Below are 17,968 nucleotides of genomic sequence, written 5' to 3' on the forward strand. Positions count from 1 at the left end.
GGCTGCTGACACTTTCAAGTGGCCAGTGATATCCCATCCTGGTATTAAATGGACTTTCTCATCACAGTCTGTGGTCCACAGAGATAACCATTCCTGAATGGTATAGCTCTTGCAAGTTGACAGCATGTTCTTTTCTAGTCAACCAATGTAGAACATGGATGCAAAATTATTATTAAGGGTGTCACATGTTGCTGCTGCTCAGGATCCACTCACCCTTGCGTCAACACAGAAACATTGGGGCATCAAGGGCCCTGAAAGCAGTGGAAATCCTTCCACTTGATCATCTCAGTTGGTCATTGACATGTTTTGATAGAGGCAGAAGAGTCCCAGTAGGCTGCGCTTTCTTTCTCCTTTTCCTGATCATATTTCCTTGCTGATATTCTCAGATCCCGAAACTTATTCAACTCCCAGAGGCAGTAGGAAGTACACTACTTTTGCAGGATTGCACATCTTAGTATCAGAGAGGTGGTTTTTTAGCTGAGGACAGGGAGGTAGCGACTAGAAAACAGACCTCCTTGTAGAAGCATTGCTGCCATTGGTAGGTGGCAGATCAGTGCAGCAGCAACTGTCCAGGTCAACTGCTCTCCCCAGATGTTGCTTAGTTAGCTTAAGCCTTGCCTCTAGTTCCTACTGTCCCTGGTTCTGAAACTGTCTGCCATACTCTGCAGCCCATCCATGCCCAGGACTGTTGGTGCTCCAGAGCCTTAGCCCTCAATGGATTAGTAGCAGGCTTCTGCAGACACTTGCTTTCTAAATTGCTTGTGGACAGTCCAGTGGTCTGCATGGTTTTTCTGTTAAAATGCCATTGTGCTCTAGTGTAATCATGCTGCCAAGCAGATGCCATTCTGTCAAATTATTTGTCCACTTGGAACTGCCTTTTCACGTCTCTTTCTGGTGTGATGCTGACCTTCAGTTAGCACAGGCTATTCACAAGCCAGCTTGGGGAAACTATCTGAGGACGTTCCCATCCTCCCTTGACCGTGTTTGTGCTTCTGCTTTGATCGCAACAGGATATAAATAATGCATGGGGTTGCCTAGAACAGGCTGAGAAAGGCTACGAGGAGTGGCTTTTGAACGAAATCCGAAGATTGGAACGGCTGGATCACCTGGCTGAGAAGTTCCGGCAAAAAGCTTGCATTCATGAATCCTGGACAGACGGTAAAACAGATCCTAAATGTGTCCTATTGCCAGGGCTTTGTGTGCACTGTGTAACAATAAATTCACGCATCGTCATTATTATCAATTATAATGATGATCCGTGCCAAGGTAGCCTAAATTCTCATCTATATTAGTAAATTAGCATGCTCTCCATACTTTATTATTGGGGCAGGTAGAAGGCAGAATTGATGATGAGTAGATCTCTGGGCAACACTGAATTTTAGTTGTTTCTCAATAGCAATGAATAAAGAAACCAGAAATGCTTGTGTGTGTGTGAGAGAGAGAGAGAGGTAGAACCTGCAAGCTGGGAATCTGCCTATGCCAAAGAGCAATACTTCTCACCAGAAGCAGCTTGCTGAGTGGGGGCACAGCCACTGTGTTAGCTTCCCTGCAGGGGAATCATTATCGCTTACCAGGAGGAGGGAGAGGGAAAGGACTGAGGTAGCCAGGAAGTAGGTGTGGTGCAGATGCACCAGCAGTGCTAACCTGGTGTTTCTGTCAGTGAGTTTGCGCTGCATCAACCTCCCTGCCACCTTGGGCCTCTCCTTCCTGGTAGGCAATAGCAACCCATCTTCCAGGAAGCTAGTACAGCACCTCTGACCCACCTGGGCAAACCACTTCTGCTCCCCATGTGGGTTACTGATATTGGGACTCCTGGAGATCTTGTCTGGCCGATCTCTAGGCTTCTAAGATTCACTTGGTGTTTCAAGCCTGTCTTTCTAGTCATTAGGGATCTGTTTTTGTTTTTATTTTTAAAGAATTAAAACTAAGATTCTCAGAGAGCTGTATTTTGTGTCCACTAGCACATACTGTGTTTCTTTTCTGTGCATGTGTTAAATTGTAGGGTGCACATCAATGCCTAAAACAGCACCCAATTGCAGACAGATTTTTTTTAATGAACATCCTTGCAAAAATATGGAAGCTTACAATTCTCAGATAATTTATGCAGTCCCAAAATTGCCTGTTCTTAATCCAAGGCTTTCCCCATGGGTCAAAATAAAGGCAGCCTGAGACAAATCTCTGGTAATGGTAAAATTTATTCATGTTACCTTGAGGATTGGGCTTGATTAAATTATTATTAAGTATTATTACTTTCTATTTATTAAATTTCCTTGGGAGAGCATTGCAAAAGTGGGGAGCTACCACAAAAAATGCCCGTTCTCATGTTGCCACCCTCCGGTCCTCTCATGGAGGAGGAACACAAAGACTAATATAAATGATGTAGACTATTTTGTTGAAATATGGCACCCTTTTATAAAATACTTTGGCAAGAACCCTGAAGAATGGCAATTACCGAAATCACAGATTGGATTTGGGCAAATTTAACTAGATTGATCCTTCCTCAAGTGGGGAGGAGAGCAAGTTGAAATTCTCCCCCCCCCCTTTTTGTAATTGTTATATATTGGAAGTTAATAAAACTATCTTAAAAGGAAGGAAGGAAAAGAGGGGGAAAGAATATGCTGCCCTGTCAAAACTTCCTCGAAACTCCTTCCTTGTTGGTCTTTTGCTCATTTTTCCTGTGTTTTGGCACCCCCTTCAGGTAAAGAAGCAATGTTGCAGCAGAAGGATTATGAAACTGCCACCCTCTCAGAGATCAAGGCCCTGTTAAAGAAGCACGAGGCATTTGAAAGTGATCTTGCTGCCCATCAGGACCGTGTGGAACAGATTGCTGCTATTGCTCAAGAACTCAAGTATGGCTTTCACCTAGCGAATGGGATTCACCTTTTGACACATAACCACATAACCAAACAGTGGCCTTTTCAACAGTCAGCAAGCCTGGGGAACCTGTTGAGCTCAAAGACAAATCTAGTTCTTTTTAGACGCAAGACTATAGGGAAGCACCCTTATTTGAAAGAAAACCTTGACAAGGATTACAGCACAAAAAGAGGGGTGTAGGTTGGTGAGGGGAGAAAGGGACCTCTTCACTATGACACCTAACAAAATGCGATAGGAGTTTAAACAACTGATGTGCATAGATTTCATTGGTGCATATTTAAATACCTGCATCTATATGTTCATTTTGCCTGCAAGCTCAAACAGGGGCTTTACCTGAGCCTGTAAGAGTTGTCATCCGTGTGCAGAGGCCTCTGAAGACAAGTTGCTAGGTCAAGGTGTGTGGGGGGGGGGGAACAAGTGTGGGAGACCACTTTTAGAATCAGGATACTGAACTAGATGGATCTTTGATCTGATCCAGCCAGGGCTTTATTCTTCATCTTTGTAACAGCATTAGCAGGTTATTCAGTTTCAACATTAAAAAATAAATGAATAGATACCAACTTTTATCAATGTGTTTGGTAAACCACTTTTTCAACTTTTTTTTTTGTTAGTGAGCTGGATTATTATGATTCCCCAAGTGTCAATGCCAGGTGCCAGAAAATATGTGACCAGTGGGATAACCTTGGGGCCCTGACCCAGAAACGACGAGAAGCCCTGGAGGTAAAAAGTTCTTCATATGTTTCATATACAGCTTGTTTCTCCCTCTGTGTCGTATGAGGGCAGAGTGGGGTGGCGTTTTCCCTCAGCAATATATCGCTGGTGAAACTGCCGCCACTCCCGGGTCTCTCTGCTACCAGCACCCGATGGAGGAAGGAACTCTTGACTCCTTCCCACGAACACTGCTAGCAGAGGGATTCAGGAGCAGTGGCAGTTTCACCAGCAATATACTGCTGAGTGAAGCTGACATTGCGGTCTGCTCCTCATAGCAGTCCTGGGCGATATATTGATATATCGCCCAGGCCTACTCCCAATATCCATCCTGCCCAGGTTTTGACATTAGCAGAGGGGGGTCCTTCTTGTTGTTCCCATGGTGAGTGTTACTTTCTGCATGAGGATGCAAGATAGCGTCTTCTTGGTAGTGGTGCCAGGCTTATGATGGACTTGCTTTGTTTTATGCCTGGCACCACTACCAAGAAGGCCTAGTTTTAGATTTTATGATGTTCTAGTTTTAGATTTTATGGTGTTTTACAGTGGTTTATTCATTGCTTTTAAATGCTGTATCATAAATCAAATGAATTTTTAAAATCGATTTTCCTGTTGATTTGATGGTTGGGAACTGCTTTGCGAACAATTCTTTGATAATAAAAAAAAGCTTGGAGAAAAAAATCTGTAACTTGAAACTGCTTCCTAACTGTGGTTCTGTGGGCTGTGGGGAAAGGGCAGGTGTACTGTTTTAGACGCCAATAATGTTAAGTCTTTTGCTTGGATTGCTTTGGGAAGAATGGTGGCATATAAATTAAATAAATACATACGTAAATTACAGCTTCTTTAACTAGGAGAAAGGACTGCGAGGAGTAACAAAAGAGGGAATGTCATTAGGACAGGGGGAGTGTGGGGGGGAATTTAAGGTGCCTAACTTCTTTATCTGGGTGGATTTCCTAGAGAACAGAAAAATTGCTGGAGACAATTGACCAGCTGTATCTAGAATATGCCAAAAGAGCTGCCCCTTTCAATAACTGGATGGAGGGGGCCATGGAAGATCTTCAGGACACCTTCATAGTCCATACCATTGAGGAGATCCAGGTATGTACCCTCTCTCACTGGATAAGCCATATTCATCTTTGGCTCTTGTTCATAGGGTGCAAAATATCAGCAATGGAAATAAATCACCTTCTCTCAACAGTTCAGGCAGGTAATAGCAACTGCCTGTAAATTGGTGGGAAAGATTGGATGGTTCCCTCTGCCTGTTAGATATACAAACCGAAGCAAATGAAGTGAGGTAAAGAGAAAAGGAAACACAAAAATCAAAAGTAGCAATGAGTCTTATGGCTAAAAACTAACAAATGTAGTATGGCAATAAGCTTTCACGGACCATAATAAATGTGTTAGTTTTTAAGGTGCAACATGATTCTGTTAGTTTTTAAGGTGCAACATGAAACTGCGAGAGGCAGTGAAGGATAGGCGTGCCTGGCGTGCTCTGGTCCATGGGGTCACGAAGAGTCGGACACGACTGAACGACTGAACAACAACAACAACAACATGATTCTTTGATACTTTTGCTGCAATAGCACAACTACGCCTCTGGAAATCATTACAAAAAAATTAAAATTTCCCATACATTCCCATTTCCCAAGCCTATATCTATTATGTTTCTTGTTCCGAAAATAAACACTTTGTTCTCACCTAACCCTTTTGATTCAGTGATCAGGGCTATGTTAATTCCAGGTCTCAACAACTTAATCTGTTTTCTGCAGCATTTGCAAAAAAACCTGGCATATGTTTAGTAATGTGCAGCAAAAAGTGCCTCCTGAACACATAAAAAGTGCTTTTCTCACTTCTGGTTAGTCATAGCCATTCCCTATGCTAAGGATTGAGAAACTGCCCTGTCATCCTTCAACAACTTTAAAGGTGAAGGTAAAGGGACCCCTGACAATTAAGTCCAGTTGCAAACAACTCTGGGTTTACAGGCCGAGGGAGCCGGTATTTGTCTGCTCCCGCAGACAGTTTTTCCAGGTTAATAAAATAAAAGTAATAAAATAATAGGCTTCGAAGATCAGATACTGCAGGAATGGGGAACCTTTGCCCTCCAGGGGTTGTGGGACTCCAGCTCCCATCAGCCCCAGCCAACATGGCCAGTGGTCAGGCTTGATGGGAGTTGTAGTCCAACAATATCTTGAGAGCCACAGTTTGCCATCTCTTGGGGTTTAGGCATCTTTCTCTTTGGAAAACATGTATTCTTAAGTAAGTAATGCCTTAAGCCTGCAGTCTGACACCAACATATGTAACAGGAAGCCCTGTTGAACTCAGCAGGGCTTGCTTCTGAATAGACCCTCTCCTATGCTAAACCATCTACTACCAAAGGGGAGCTTTCCCCCATCCCTGCCTGCAACCCAGAAATGCTAGAGCCCAACCCCTAACTGATGTAAGAAAATGGCCTCCAAAAATACTAAAAAGGAAATGTGCTTTTGGCACTCTTGCCTTAAAATCTTTCCAGCGTGTCCTTCAGTGGTCATGCAGTAGATAGTTTTATTTGCTGCACAATTTAATTTTCCACTGCTCCAGTGCAGTCCCCTGCCTTTATAATTCTCATTTGTGGAAAAGAGAATCTTTCACTGACATCCAGCGCACTGTTTAAATTATTCCAATGTCCTGTTGCACACACAGATTCTTCCATCCTGTGCTGGTGTTTTATAATGCACCATTATGGGGAATGGGCTTGTTCTTTTAAAAAAATTGTTTTTGTGTTTTTTTCTGTTTCCTCAGGGATTGACCACAGCCCATGAACAGTTCAAAGCTACCTTGCCAGATGCAGACAAGGAGCGACAAGCCATTCTAGGGATCCACAACGAAGTGTCAAAAATCGTTCAGACCTACCATGTCAACATGGCAGGAACCAACCCCTACACCACCATCACCCCACAGGAAATCAATGGCAAATGGGACCACGTGAGTTGCTTTCTAGGCTTGGCAATTATTCTTCAAGGTTGGAAGCCTGCTTTTGGAGTTCTGGCAAGCAGCTCAATCCCAGATGTTTTTACTTGGGAGTAAATCCCACTGAATTCAATGAACCTTCTCCCAAGCAAAGGTGCATAGGATTGCAGCCTTAGTTGAAATTCTCTTAGATGTGCAATATAATATTTTGTGCAAGCACCACTTGACTCTTGGTTTGCAGGAAAGTAATCCACAGTGCAGATTATAAAAGGTAATTCTGAACTCAGTTTTATTCTTGTGCTGTAGGAAATAATTTCCGCCTGTGAAATATATATTTATTGAGCGGCCTGATGACTTAAGTCACCAACGCTCCCACCAAGTAGAAATAATTTATTTGGAGCACTTACAGAAATATTGTCATTCCATCTTGACTTTTGGTTGATCTGCTGACATTTCCGATGTTACGTCTCACCAGTAATAGATATGGAGGTGTTAATTTTCTTTGTGGACATTAATCCATGTAAATGGAATTTTTTTTATTTTAATACCTACTTGTTCAGAAGAGGGCTGGATTTATCCTTTTGATTAACAGTGCACATAACTTGGCTTCTCTGACTTCAGAACGCTTCGTGTTTATTAAGGCTTAACAGCAGTAAGCTCAATTTTTCTAAGCTTTTTTCATATTTGCTGAAGGTGAGACAACTAGTTCCCAGGCGGGACCAGGCTTTGATGGAAGAACATGCACGCCAGCAGCATAATGAGAGACTTCGCAAGCAGTTTGGGGCTCAGGCCAATGTCATTGGGCCCTGGATCCAAACCAAGATGGAGGTAAAAACTAATACTTAAAACTGCCATTTTTCTGTTGAAGAGCCTCCTAGTTGGGCATTGTCTTCTCATCCTTTCAGTGAAAAGGATTTGTGCTGAGAGGAGTCACCGCTCTCTTTGGCCTGGTTTGCACAGCATGAAAACCCAAACCATGGCTTACTTACTGGGACTTTGCAAACATGCTAGTTTCCAGAACAAACCTTGGCTACAGACGGTGGTTGAGGAGGAGAGAGCTTAACCATGATCTTGGCTTAGCTGCAACACTGTGCTGAGCTAAAGGACTGGGGAAGAACAAAGCGGCTGCAATCTCCCCCACCCCCACCCCCGGGCCAGTATATCTGCGCTAAGCTTTACCTGCAAAGTGGCCTTTCTTCCTCTCTCCTTACTAATCTTCATAAATACACATGTTCTTTGTTTAAGATACTCAATGGCCAATGGTTACTTCTTATTTAAAAACCATTCTTATACAAGAAATTATTGAGGGTGTCTTTCCATAATAAAATGCTAAATTAAGTAGGTGCTAAATTAACTGAGATGTGCCTTAGGAATACTTTGTGCTTTGTATTTTTCGTCTGCATGTGCATGTTCCAGACTTGCTCCATATGAATTAGCTACAGATTTGTTTTAAAACACATACACCACAACTGACTGAAGCTTCAGACCACATTGTACATGCAACTGTGCATATTTGTTTGGCTGTTGTTGTTTTTAAACTTCCCTACAGTGTGGGTACATGCAGGGGCATCTGCTAACAACCATAGTACACATGGTTTTAAAACAATGTGTAGCTCCAGATCCGCTAGGTTCAGGTATAACTGATCTGTAATACGTACCCAATAAATGAAGCCCTAACTTAGGGCTTCTCCAGAGTTCCTTTTGAGCCACGTTTCTTTACACAGTGGGTGACTTTGAGGTTTTCTTCCTGGGCCAGTTCATCTCCCCTCTTTGGAATGGATCCAGTGGATCTATCCCTACCTACACCCCCACCCGGCTCTGCCTCCACCCCACCTGTAATGCCTCATTTCAGAGCCTTATACCAGTTACCACTGGTGGGAACACCACCAATGATAGCTTCCCAACAGCCTGTGCTTTAGCCATATTGAAGATTTGTGCAATGGCCCCAGCCAGTGGAGGGACACCTCCACCTAAACCCACCCCTCCACCAGCAACACTGAGCAAGGGATTTGGATAGTTTTGTAACTGTGCTAAAAAGGAAACAAATTTATCTTCCAAAAGCCCTTAACACAGCTGGGCAGGTCTTCAGTTGGTGTTAAATATTTAACTCCGTAGAGCTGCAGTGAATTATTCCAGCGACTCGGTTTTGTTTACCTGTTCTCTGAAAAACCTGCAAGCAAAGCTCTTTCCCCCTTGAGATGTCAAGGCCTGTGGTTAAAGCATGTTTTAGTCCATTTAGGGAACAGTTGCAGACAAATGCTTTACATGTTGAAACTTGTCACTCATCTGCTCATTTCCTTTGGGCTCGTGCAGGAGATTGGCCGCATCTCCATCGAGATGCACGGGACTCTGGAGGACCAGCTCAATCACCTGCGGCAATACGAGAAGAGCATTGTGAATTACAAACCAAAGATTGATCAGCTGGAGGGAGATCACCAACAGATTCAAGAGGCACTCATCTTTGACAACAAGCACACCAACTACACTATGGAGGTAAAGGCCAGGGGAAGTCTGTCCTGGTATAGCCCAGGCATGCAAGGAGTAATACTCTGAGGCACCCAACCCTGCTCTTGATTAAACTGATGTTGGTGGAAAGGGTGCTAAACTAGTAGCACTGACTAGCCATGAGGATGTGAACAGATATTGACATACAACACTTCTAGCTAAAGCCTTAACTTGTGCAAATTAAATCAGAGAGGGTGACTGATATAACGTTCAGTAGCACAGTCTGGGACCCCACTGGATTCACCTTTGCTTAAGGCCCATAGTTTGCAGCCAAGATAGAATGTTATGACTGTGAGGAATAAGGTCCTCACATAATGTGGACTGGCCGGCACATAAGGGATTACAGGTTTGAGGCAGCAACCTTAAACGTGTAGGAACAACACTGCAGACAAGTCGAAGGAGTCCATGGAAGTGTGAGTGGGCAGTAGCTGGAGCTTGCCAGCTGTTTAATTGGAAAGAATTACCTATTAAAGTGGATATAATGACAATATATTTTAAATATTGTGATCTTTTCTGTGAACTGCCCTGAGACCTCCGGGTATAGGGCAGTACAGTGGATGCTCAGGTTGCGAACGTAATCCGTGCGGGAGGCACGTTCACAACCCACAGCACTGCATCTGCGCACGCACGGGTCACAATTGAGCGTTTCTGTGCATGCATGAGTGCCAGAACCCGGAAATAACCCGTTCCGGTACTTCTGGGTTTGGCGTGGTGTGCAACCCGAAATCGCACAACCTGAAGCAGCCGGAACCCAAGGTATGATTGTATATAATTTCAATCAATCAATCAATCAAATAAAAGAGGTATTCTGTGTTAGAAGCAGTTTCTTATCAGCATTGTCTAAATGTGGGGTAGGAACTGGGGCCAGGGGCTACATTGCTCCAGTGGAAAGCTCATCACCACCCCCAGCTCCTGAACTCATCGATGTAGATCAGCTAGGAAGGAGGATATTTCCATACCCACTGCAGTGCTAGGATGGGAACGAGAATCATTCTTTTTTCACTTCTCAGCCGATTGGCACAGACCATCTGAGGAGCATGGAGGGTCCAATTTCATCCCCGTTGCAGCTGGCTGGGTGGGGAGGTTTAAACCTTCAGTGCATGGCAATAGAGATGAAAATTCCCTACAACTCCTTGGCACACATGGTGGTTTTCTTCTCCATCACAGGGTGCCAGGCAGTTTAAACCTCTCTACCCATGATACGTGATCAGGAAGAACAGGTGGCTGGAGTGCTGAGGAGCAATAGGCAATTTCCATCCCCATGTAGAGGGAAAACCTTCCACCCATAGTACCATTCGGTGGATGAAAATTATGTCCTCCCCACTTCTCTGATGGCTCACATCAATGTGCACACACCTGGAGAAGCTGAGGGAGTGCTGTGGATTGCATAGAGAGGTCTAGTGGGCTGGATTAGGCCTACCCTTGATTTAAATGAAAACCTAGATCAGCTTTCCCCAACCTGGAGCCCTCCAGATGTTTTGGACTACAACTCCCATTATCTACAACCAGCATCACCATGTGCTTCCTCTTCCTACTGAGCAGCACATTTTCCAAGTCTACAATCTCTTTACTGCATTTTGACTAGTCCCCAGATGCTGCTTCTCAACTTAAAATGTAGGCGGGAAATCGTTTTTTCTCCTCCAGCACATCAGAGTGGGCTGGGAGCAGCTCCTCACAACAATTGCTAGGACTACCAATGAAGTGGAAAACCAGATTCTGACTCGGGATGCCAAAGGAATCAGCCAGGAGCAGATGAATGAATTCCGCGCCTCCTTCAACCACTTTGACAGGGTAAGTGGTTGGGATGGTGGAGATTAGTAGTGCCTGTAACTTCAGAGAGTTTCTCCATAGAAGTGAATGGAAACCAAGGCTCAGATTCTCCTTGTGAAACCACAGCTCAAGTAAAAAAATTTAAAAATGTGGCAGAATCCATTAACATTAAAGTGTTTGGGGGCTCAAAGGAAATGCTAACACAAACGTATCTCTTTGATTCTCAAACCCTTCTCAAATTTAATAGAAATGGCTACATTAACCTAATGAGCCTCCGTGAGAGTAGCTAATGGTCGTGGGGTTGTTTGTTTGTTTGTTTAACTTGATTACATGCCACTTCCTAGCAAAGCTCTTGTATGTTATCAATCCATTAGAAAATGTACAGTGATAACTCATTGCAGTACAAATATTCTACATGTGTAAGCTCACAGGTCAGGTATCACTGCCAGTACACCTCTTATTCAGGCCACACTGCCTGTGCTTCACGTTCTTCCTTCTGGATTGTTCTTAAGGTTTTTGCCTCAGAAAGACCGAGGCTAACCTTGCATGGAACAATATTCAGATAAAGCCACTGAATCCAGACAAAATACTGTATGTCAGCAACAGCACAAAGGAAGACAGCTGGCTGCACTGAATGGCTGTAAAAAAATGTAGTCACTTCATGCGCTAATAGTGTGTAGCTTTTAGGTGTGCTCTATCTCACTTGCATTTTAATGTACCGGTAGCTTATATTCACTATGTGAGTTGTTTTTGTTGTTGTTGTTTTTTACAATTTAGAAAATACAAAGGCAAGTTAATATTGTGTCATATCTCTGGGTAAATGTCTAAGTTAAAGACAAAGGTCTAGTTTTCAGTGCAGGGAACATCAATCAGGAGACTTGGTCCGAGTTCTGTTGCAACAGTAAACTTTTGGACTAAAAATGGCTGCAGAGTTGTGGCCACTCTAAACTACATGAACTCACATGTTCTTCTAAATCCACGGCTCCTCTAAGCGCAAAGATGCTTCAAACAACAGGATATTCCAAATGTGCCCAATGCTTCCCTGCAGTCCGGGTGGCTCAATAAATGTTTTGCTTCTAAGCTTGTTGAAGAAAATGTAATTGTTTCTAATGAAGAGCAGTCTTCAAAGCAAACATTTATCCCTGGCATGGTCATGTTTTGTGAGAAAGAAGTGCAAAAGAAAAAAAAAGAAAAGGCAGCATTAGCACAATACGAAATGTGAACACGGTATCTAACCTTGTGCACTTTTTATTTCTTCCCCTGTTTTATTTCTCTGCATGCCGTTCTCCCCCGAATCTCTCTCCACCTGCTGCATGGTGCACTCCCTCCTCCTCCTCCTCTCCTTGCCCCTTTCTTGTTCTCCTTCTCTTCTTCATCTTATACCACCACCCCACTGGCACTGCATGCCCTGCTGGCTGGCGCACTGCCTAACCAGGACCACTCCGGCACACTTGGCCCTGAGGAATTCAAAGCCTGCCTCATCAGCTTGGGTTACGATATTGGAAACGATGCACAGGTACTGAATGCTAGCAAGGAACTCAGGCAAATATCAAACCATAAGGGAATAACATATTTCTCCCTTCTCTTCTTTTTTGTTTTAATCCGTCTTGTCAATGTTTCTTATATTTTATTGTGCATATTTCTGCATACTATTGTATGTTCTGTCATAATTCCATTCTTTTCTTTATGCACTGTCAAATCAATTTTTCTCTTCTCGGTTACACATTCCATTTGCTTGATTCCCTAAAACTCTTCTTGCCTTCCTTTCCCTTCTCCGTTTTTAAAAAAAATTATCTTCCTATCGGTACCTTTTTCTTCTTCTTGGCAATCCTTAAACTTTCATCTGCTTCTTTATTTTCAATGGAATGAATCCATCTCTCTCTTTTTCCCCCTTCAAATTATTTTCATATTTTCTTTTGTTGTTCAATATATCTCATCTTCCATTTTTCCTTCATTCAAATCCATTCTTTTAACACCTTCCGTGAGTTCATCTCTACTTTCCATTCCTCTCTTTTCCCTTTCATTCTTCCATCCCTTTATGACTGTGTAGAAGAAGACTGGCATGATGGATGCTGAAGATTTCCGCACCTGCCTTATCTCCATTGGTTACAATATGGTAATGTAGAAGCATCTGCCCCTTCTATTCACAATGGTATATTTGACCCTTAAATGAGAAAAGGGCATACTGCCAGTGAAACCAGGTAAAGCTTTGTCAGCCCCGTGACTTGTGAATAAAATCTGTGGCATCAGTGGCATATTTATTCACAAACTAGATTGACTTGATACTTTATTTTTGGAAGAGGAATCAGAATATAATCCAAACTGATTCCTGGTTGACCTCTGAATAAGTAGAACAAAACAATGTCCAAGCCTTGTCCTCCCATGGCCATTTTGCTTTGTTTTTGCGTTGTAATTATGCATTTGTTGCTGATTCATTGTGAGCGGCTCACACAACAACCCTTCGCTCTTGTCCGTCTGCTGTAAAAAGGGAGTTGCGGGCGGGCGGCACACCAAATGTCACCCTCCTCGGTGATGACACCTGGGGCAGACCGCCCCCACTGCCCCCCTTCCTACGCCCCTGTAAGGCACACCATCTTTACTCAGAAGAAACTCCTATGGTAGTTAGTGGGGCTTATTCCACGGAAAGTGTACACAGAACTGCAATCCCACAGGGCAACTGTATACTCACATTTTTCTGGAACAGAAGCTATGCTGGTGGAAGTCGTTGGAAGGGAAATTAGTTGTAGCCATCAATTGAAGGGGTAGAGGATATGGTAGCGGTCTATGCCTTCCCATACTGCCTACATTCCACCCATAAGTCCCAGTGGCCCCATGGCAGCTAAAATTAGTAGTACTAAGAGTGCAGTACTATTTTCCAAAGAAGTGTATTTTCCAAAGTTATCCATTCTTTCAACGAGCAGAGATAGGATGCCTCGTAATATAATCTCATATCTGGCAGTACTACTAGTTTTAGCTGTCACAGGGCCACTGAGTTTATCTTCATCAGACTCTGTGATCTCAAATCTTTGGTCTGGAGCTTGCACCATTCATGCAAGCTGCTGCAACTGAATTCTGTGAATTTTGCTACCCCACATGTTACACTGCTCATGTGCATAGCCCAGTTGCATGGGCTAGAAAAAAGGAGGGGGTGGAATTCAGCAATAACATGCAAATCAGCCCCTAGGCTTATTCTTGCCAAAAAAATTATAAAGAGGGAAAAGGAAGTTGCTAATGAACATGTTACAGTTCTCAAGCACCCAGTTCTAATGTGTGAAATATGGTGAATCTTAATCTCCAGTGAGATCAGCTTTTGTTAACCCTGTTTCCTAGCCATGAAACCATCACGGGTACTTTTATTGTGTTTCCCTTCCTATAAAAAGGGCGTTTCTACCCAACAGCTTATTGCGGACTTGGTGCCATGCAGTGCCCACACACAACAGCAGCAGCATAACAATAATAAGGCACTTGGGCAATGTTTGGTTGGAGCTTGAGGAATGTCTCTACCTGAAGCAGTTATGTCATTGGCTTCCATTGGTTGCTGTCTTATCAGACCTGTGATAAAGTGTAGCAGCCCCATTCTTTGGGTGTCATGAGAATACTACTCGGTGCCAAACATTTATGAGCTTGTCTTCCTTATAACTTCAAATGCAGTCAAACTACTTCAATTAATTCTTCAAGTGCTACATTCTAGAACAGGCTTCCTGAACTTCGTGCCCTCCAGATGGTTTGGACTACAACTCCCATCAGGCCCAACCAGAGCAGCAATTGTTGAAGAAGATGGGGGTTGTAGTCCAAAACATCACTGGGGGGTGGCCAGTTTGGGAAAGACTGCTCTAGGCTATGGTGTGTTTCCATAACAAATGCCTATTTCATCCTTTCCTGTCACCAGTAGATTGAATTGTTGCTAACTCTTGTATCATTGTCCAGGGCGAAGCAGAGTTTGCTCGAATTATGAGCATTGTAGACCCCAACCGCATCGGAGTAGTAACGTTCCAAGCCTTCATTGATTTCATGTCCCGGGAAACTGCAGATACCGACACAGCTGACCAAGTTATGGCCTCTTTCAAGATCCTGGCTGGAGATAAAGTGAGTTCAGACTTTTGTGCACTACATGGTTTTAGGATTGGTGATGTCAGGGACTGGCTAGATGAGGAGTGGTGGAAACAGCCTGACCAAGAGCTCCCCAGGGAGAGTGCCAAGGAAGACAATTTAAACCCGGGATCTTGGTGTTGGATGACCAAACACACCCCAGAGGAGGAGAACAACAACAACTGGGAGATACTGGAGTTGAAAACTTGCCAGCTCCTTCTCCCACTCCCAAAACAAGGCACTTCATGTAATAGAGCAGAAAATGAGGCAGACATAGAGAAGGTCCCTTGGGACTCACTGTAGGCAGAGGGAGGGATATGACACATAGAAAATAGACTAGATGGGGAGCAGGAAGACACCCTGAGCAACAGCTTATGCTGAGGGAGCATATGTCATGAGTCTCCATATGTTTCTGTTCTGATTCTTAATAAAACTGCTAGCTGCAAGTTTCCTGTCTGACCTTGTCTCTCTGCTCTTCGCTGAGCTGTGCTACATGTCAGCGCTTCCATGTGACAGCTGAAATGTAAAAATATAACCTGGGTTTTTTCAAATAAAGATTTTAGGCATGTGTTGGCTGAAACATTAACACAACCTGTTTTTGCTTATGGTAATTTGGCCCAATTTGGCCTGCAAGGCCATTTCCCTCCAACCCACACAACCACTGGACACAAGTGTCGTCAGCTGATGGGTCAGAAGACAGGGTTTAATTCTGCATTTGGCTGTATGCCCTGTTCCCAGTAGGGAACAAGATCATACAGCCAAGGGAGCAGGCTTTAATCCCCACTCATTAGCTGATGGGTGGAGTTTAAAGCTCTTTGTAAATGTGCTGTTTGAAGCAGCTCACACTTCTTCTTTTTTTTACTCCAGTGGGGTGGTGGCAGCAGGATAAGGGAGAGGAGTCTCCCTTTCCATCCCACTGAGACAGCCTGCCCACAAGCTAAAAGGAGGAGCATTTGCAAACACCGTTTTTTGCAAAGTGATTTAAGGTTTTGTTGTTGTTCAGTCGTTCAGTCGTGTCCGACTCTTTGTGACCCCCATGGACCAGAGCACGCCAGGCACCCCTATCCTCCACTGCCTCCCGCAGTTTGGCCAAAGTGATTTAAGGTAGCCTCCAGTAATAAGCAGAACTCCATATGCACATTGGCTGATGGCAGGGTGATCCTGACTGGTCTGGGTGCATGTGAGAACTCTCTGCAGGGAACTCTCTCACACACACCTGAACCTGCTCGGGTAGGTTTTCCGCATGGCAGACAGCAAGGTCCTGCCAACAGGAAGATTTTTTCCTTTGAAATGAAGGGGGGGACGACTTACTGTTAGCTACACCTTGCTACCTGCTGCTTTCAGGACTTCAAAACACCAGATCACCTCAAGTAATTTGTGACATTAGTTGATGGATAAGGACCTTGCCTGTGGAGCCAAAAAGGTTCCTCATCCCTGTCCTAATATTACAAATTATAAAAGATGCTGCACCCCAATTGGGAAGCAACAGAAACACAGGAAATGCATATCAAATAAAGCCACTACAGTCGTACCTTGGATCCCAAACGCCCTGGAACTCAGACGTTTTGGCTCCCAAACGCCGCAAACCCGGAAGTGATTGTCCCGGTTTGCAAATGTTCTTTTGGAACCCAAACGTCTGACGGGGCTTCCACAGCTTCTGAAGCTTCCTGCAGCCAATCAGAAGCCGCAATTTGGTTTTCGAATGTTTTGGAAGTTGAATGGACTTCCGGAGCGGATTCTGTTGAACTTCCAAGATACGACTGTATTTAATATGGAAATAAATGCAATTTACATTAATAAAATCACGTCTGCCTCATCGAGTTAAAATAAAAAGGACAACCCTCTGTTCTCTTACAGAATTATATCACTGTGGATGAATTGCGGCGGGAACTGCCTCCTGATCAAGCTGAATATTGCATTGCTAGAATGGCACCTTATACCGGGCTGGATTCTGTACCTGGTGCCCTGGACTACATGTCTTTCTCTACAGCTCTCTATGGCGAAAGTGACCTTTAACTATTACCTATCTATCCACCACACATCCTTACCCTCTCCCATCCAGGAGCACTTTTCTTTCTGTTTGCAAAGCGGGCTCTGCTCTGCCTTTTCTCTCCCCTCCCCTCTGCCCTTTCTGTTTCCACTTGAGATACCAGATCCCATTTGGGGTGGGGGTTGGGGCAGCAGAGGGGGAAATGTTGAAACGAAACAGTTTATCATGCCCCTAAAAGATGACGGTTTACGAAATTATTTTCTGCAGAAAAAGAAGTTACATATCGGCAAACGTATTTTATTACAGAAAAAAAGTATTTTTTCTCCAGGATTGAAGCGTAAATAGAAAATGTTAAAAGTATTACACAAGATGTATGCGGTTTGTTTTTCTTCTTCTTGCCATTCAGACATAGGAAACGGAGTTCACTGCTGCGTCCCATCCTAAGATACAACCCCAAGCCCAGCGCCACTTTCCCCCCACACCTGTCTCTATTTCCTTATCACATTTATTTTAAAGAGGCGGAGGCACACAAGTGCATGTATTGCTGGTTCACTTGTTTCATGAAAATATTTTACAATAAAACTTTTTGAAATTGCTGTGTTTTTTAGGGAAAAATAATGTACACAGCTCATGTTTTCATATTTAATTAAAATTGCAATATGCCTACTTTGTGTTGTTGCTGAAAGTTGTCTGGTTTCCAAACATGGCGCTTGAGAGTTGGCATCTTTGATATTGCTTGTCACAGACCATATTAAAAAGAAAACTTATTGTGATAACAAATCCAGACTTCATTCTTTTGTCTAGCTAACTTGTTTCTCTATAACCAGAAAGGCTTTCCAACACTATTCAGCATTGGTAGCTTGGAGGGTTTTTTGTATATTATTCTGATGTTCATTTTTTTAACCTGTTTTCTTAAATGCAAGACACCAAAGTGATTTCCCCTCCTCCACTCTGCTTTGGAATTGTATTGAAGTTTATGTGGCTGATATTACTGCTTCAAATGGAGATAAACTTAAGATAATGAAAGATAAACTTGGACCAAACATGATGTGTGCACATTGCTGGAACTTGCAGCTTTTTTCCAGCAGT

At 43.5% G+C, this 17,968-nt stretch overlaps 1 protein-coding gene across 5 annotated transcripts in view; it reads left to right on the forward strand.

The window, feature by feature from the left end:
* LOC117045703 (alpha-actinin-1) overlaps positions 1–17,659 on the forward strand; it is a 92,354-nt gene extending 74,695 nt beyond the window's left edge. For 2 of the 5 annotated variants that reach the window (XM_033147040.1, XM_033147030.1), the window contains exons 11-21: positions 1,011–1,158; positions 2,699–2,849; positions 3,486–3,594; positions 4,537–4,677; positions 6,358–6,540; positions 7,219–7,353; positions 8,839–9,018; positions 10,675–10,821; positions 12,851–12,916; positions 14,728–14,886; positions 16,747–16,905. In XM_033147040.1, coding sequence (XP_033002931.1) covers positions 1,011–1,158; positions 2,699–2,849; positions 3,486–3,594; positions 4,537–4,677; positions 6,358–6,540; positions 7,219–7,353; positions 8,839–9,018; positions 10,675–10,821; positions 12,851–12,916; positions 14,728–14,886; positions 16,747–16,905 — 1,578 coding nt within the window. Of the gene's footprint in view, positions 1–1,010; positions 1,159–2,698; positions 2,850–3,485; positions 3,595–4,536; positions 4,678–6,357; positions 6,541–7,218; positions 7,354–8,838; positions 9,019–10,674; positions 10,822–12,235; positions 12,317–12,850; positions 12,917–14,727; positions 14,887–16,746 lie in introns of all 5 variants that reach the window. The other 3 variants (XM_033147020.1, XM_033147011.1, XM_033147049.1) reach the window with 2 other exon arrangements.
* The last annotated feature ends 309 nt before the right edge of the window (positions 17,660–17,968 follow it).

Source organism: Lacerta agilis, chromosome 1, assembly GCF_009819535.1.
Source record: "Lacerta agilis isolate rLacAgi1 chromosome 1, rLacAgi1.pri, whole genome shotgun sequence".
Taxonomy (NCBI): domain Eukaryota; kingdom Metazoa; phylum Chordata; class Lepidosauria; order Squamata; family Lacertidae; genus Lacerta; species Lacerta agilis.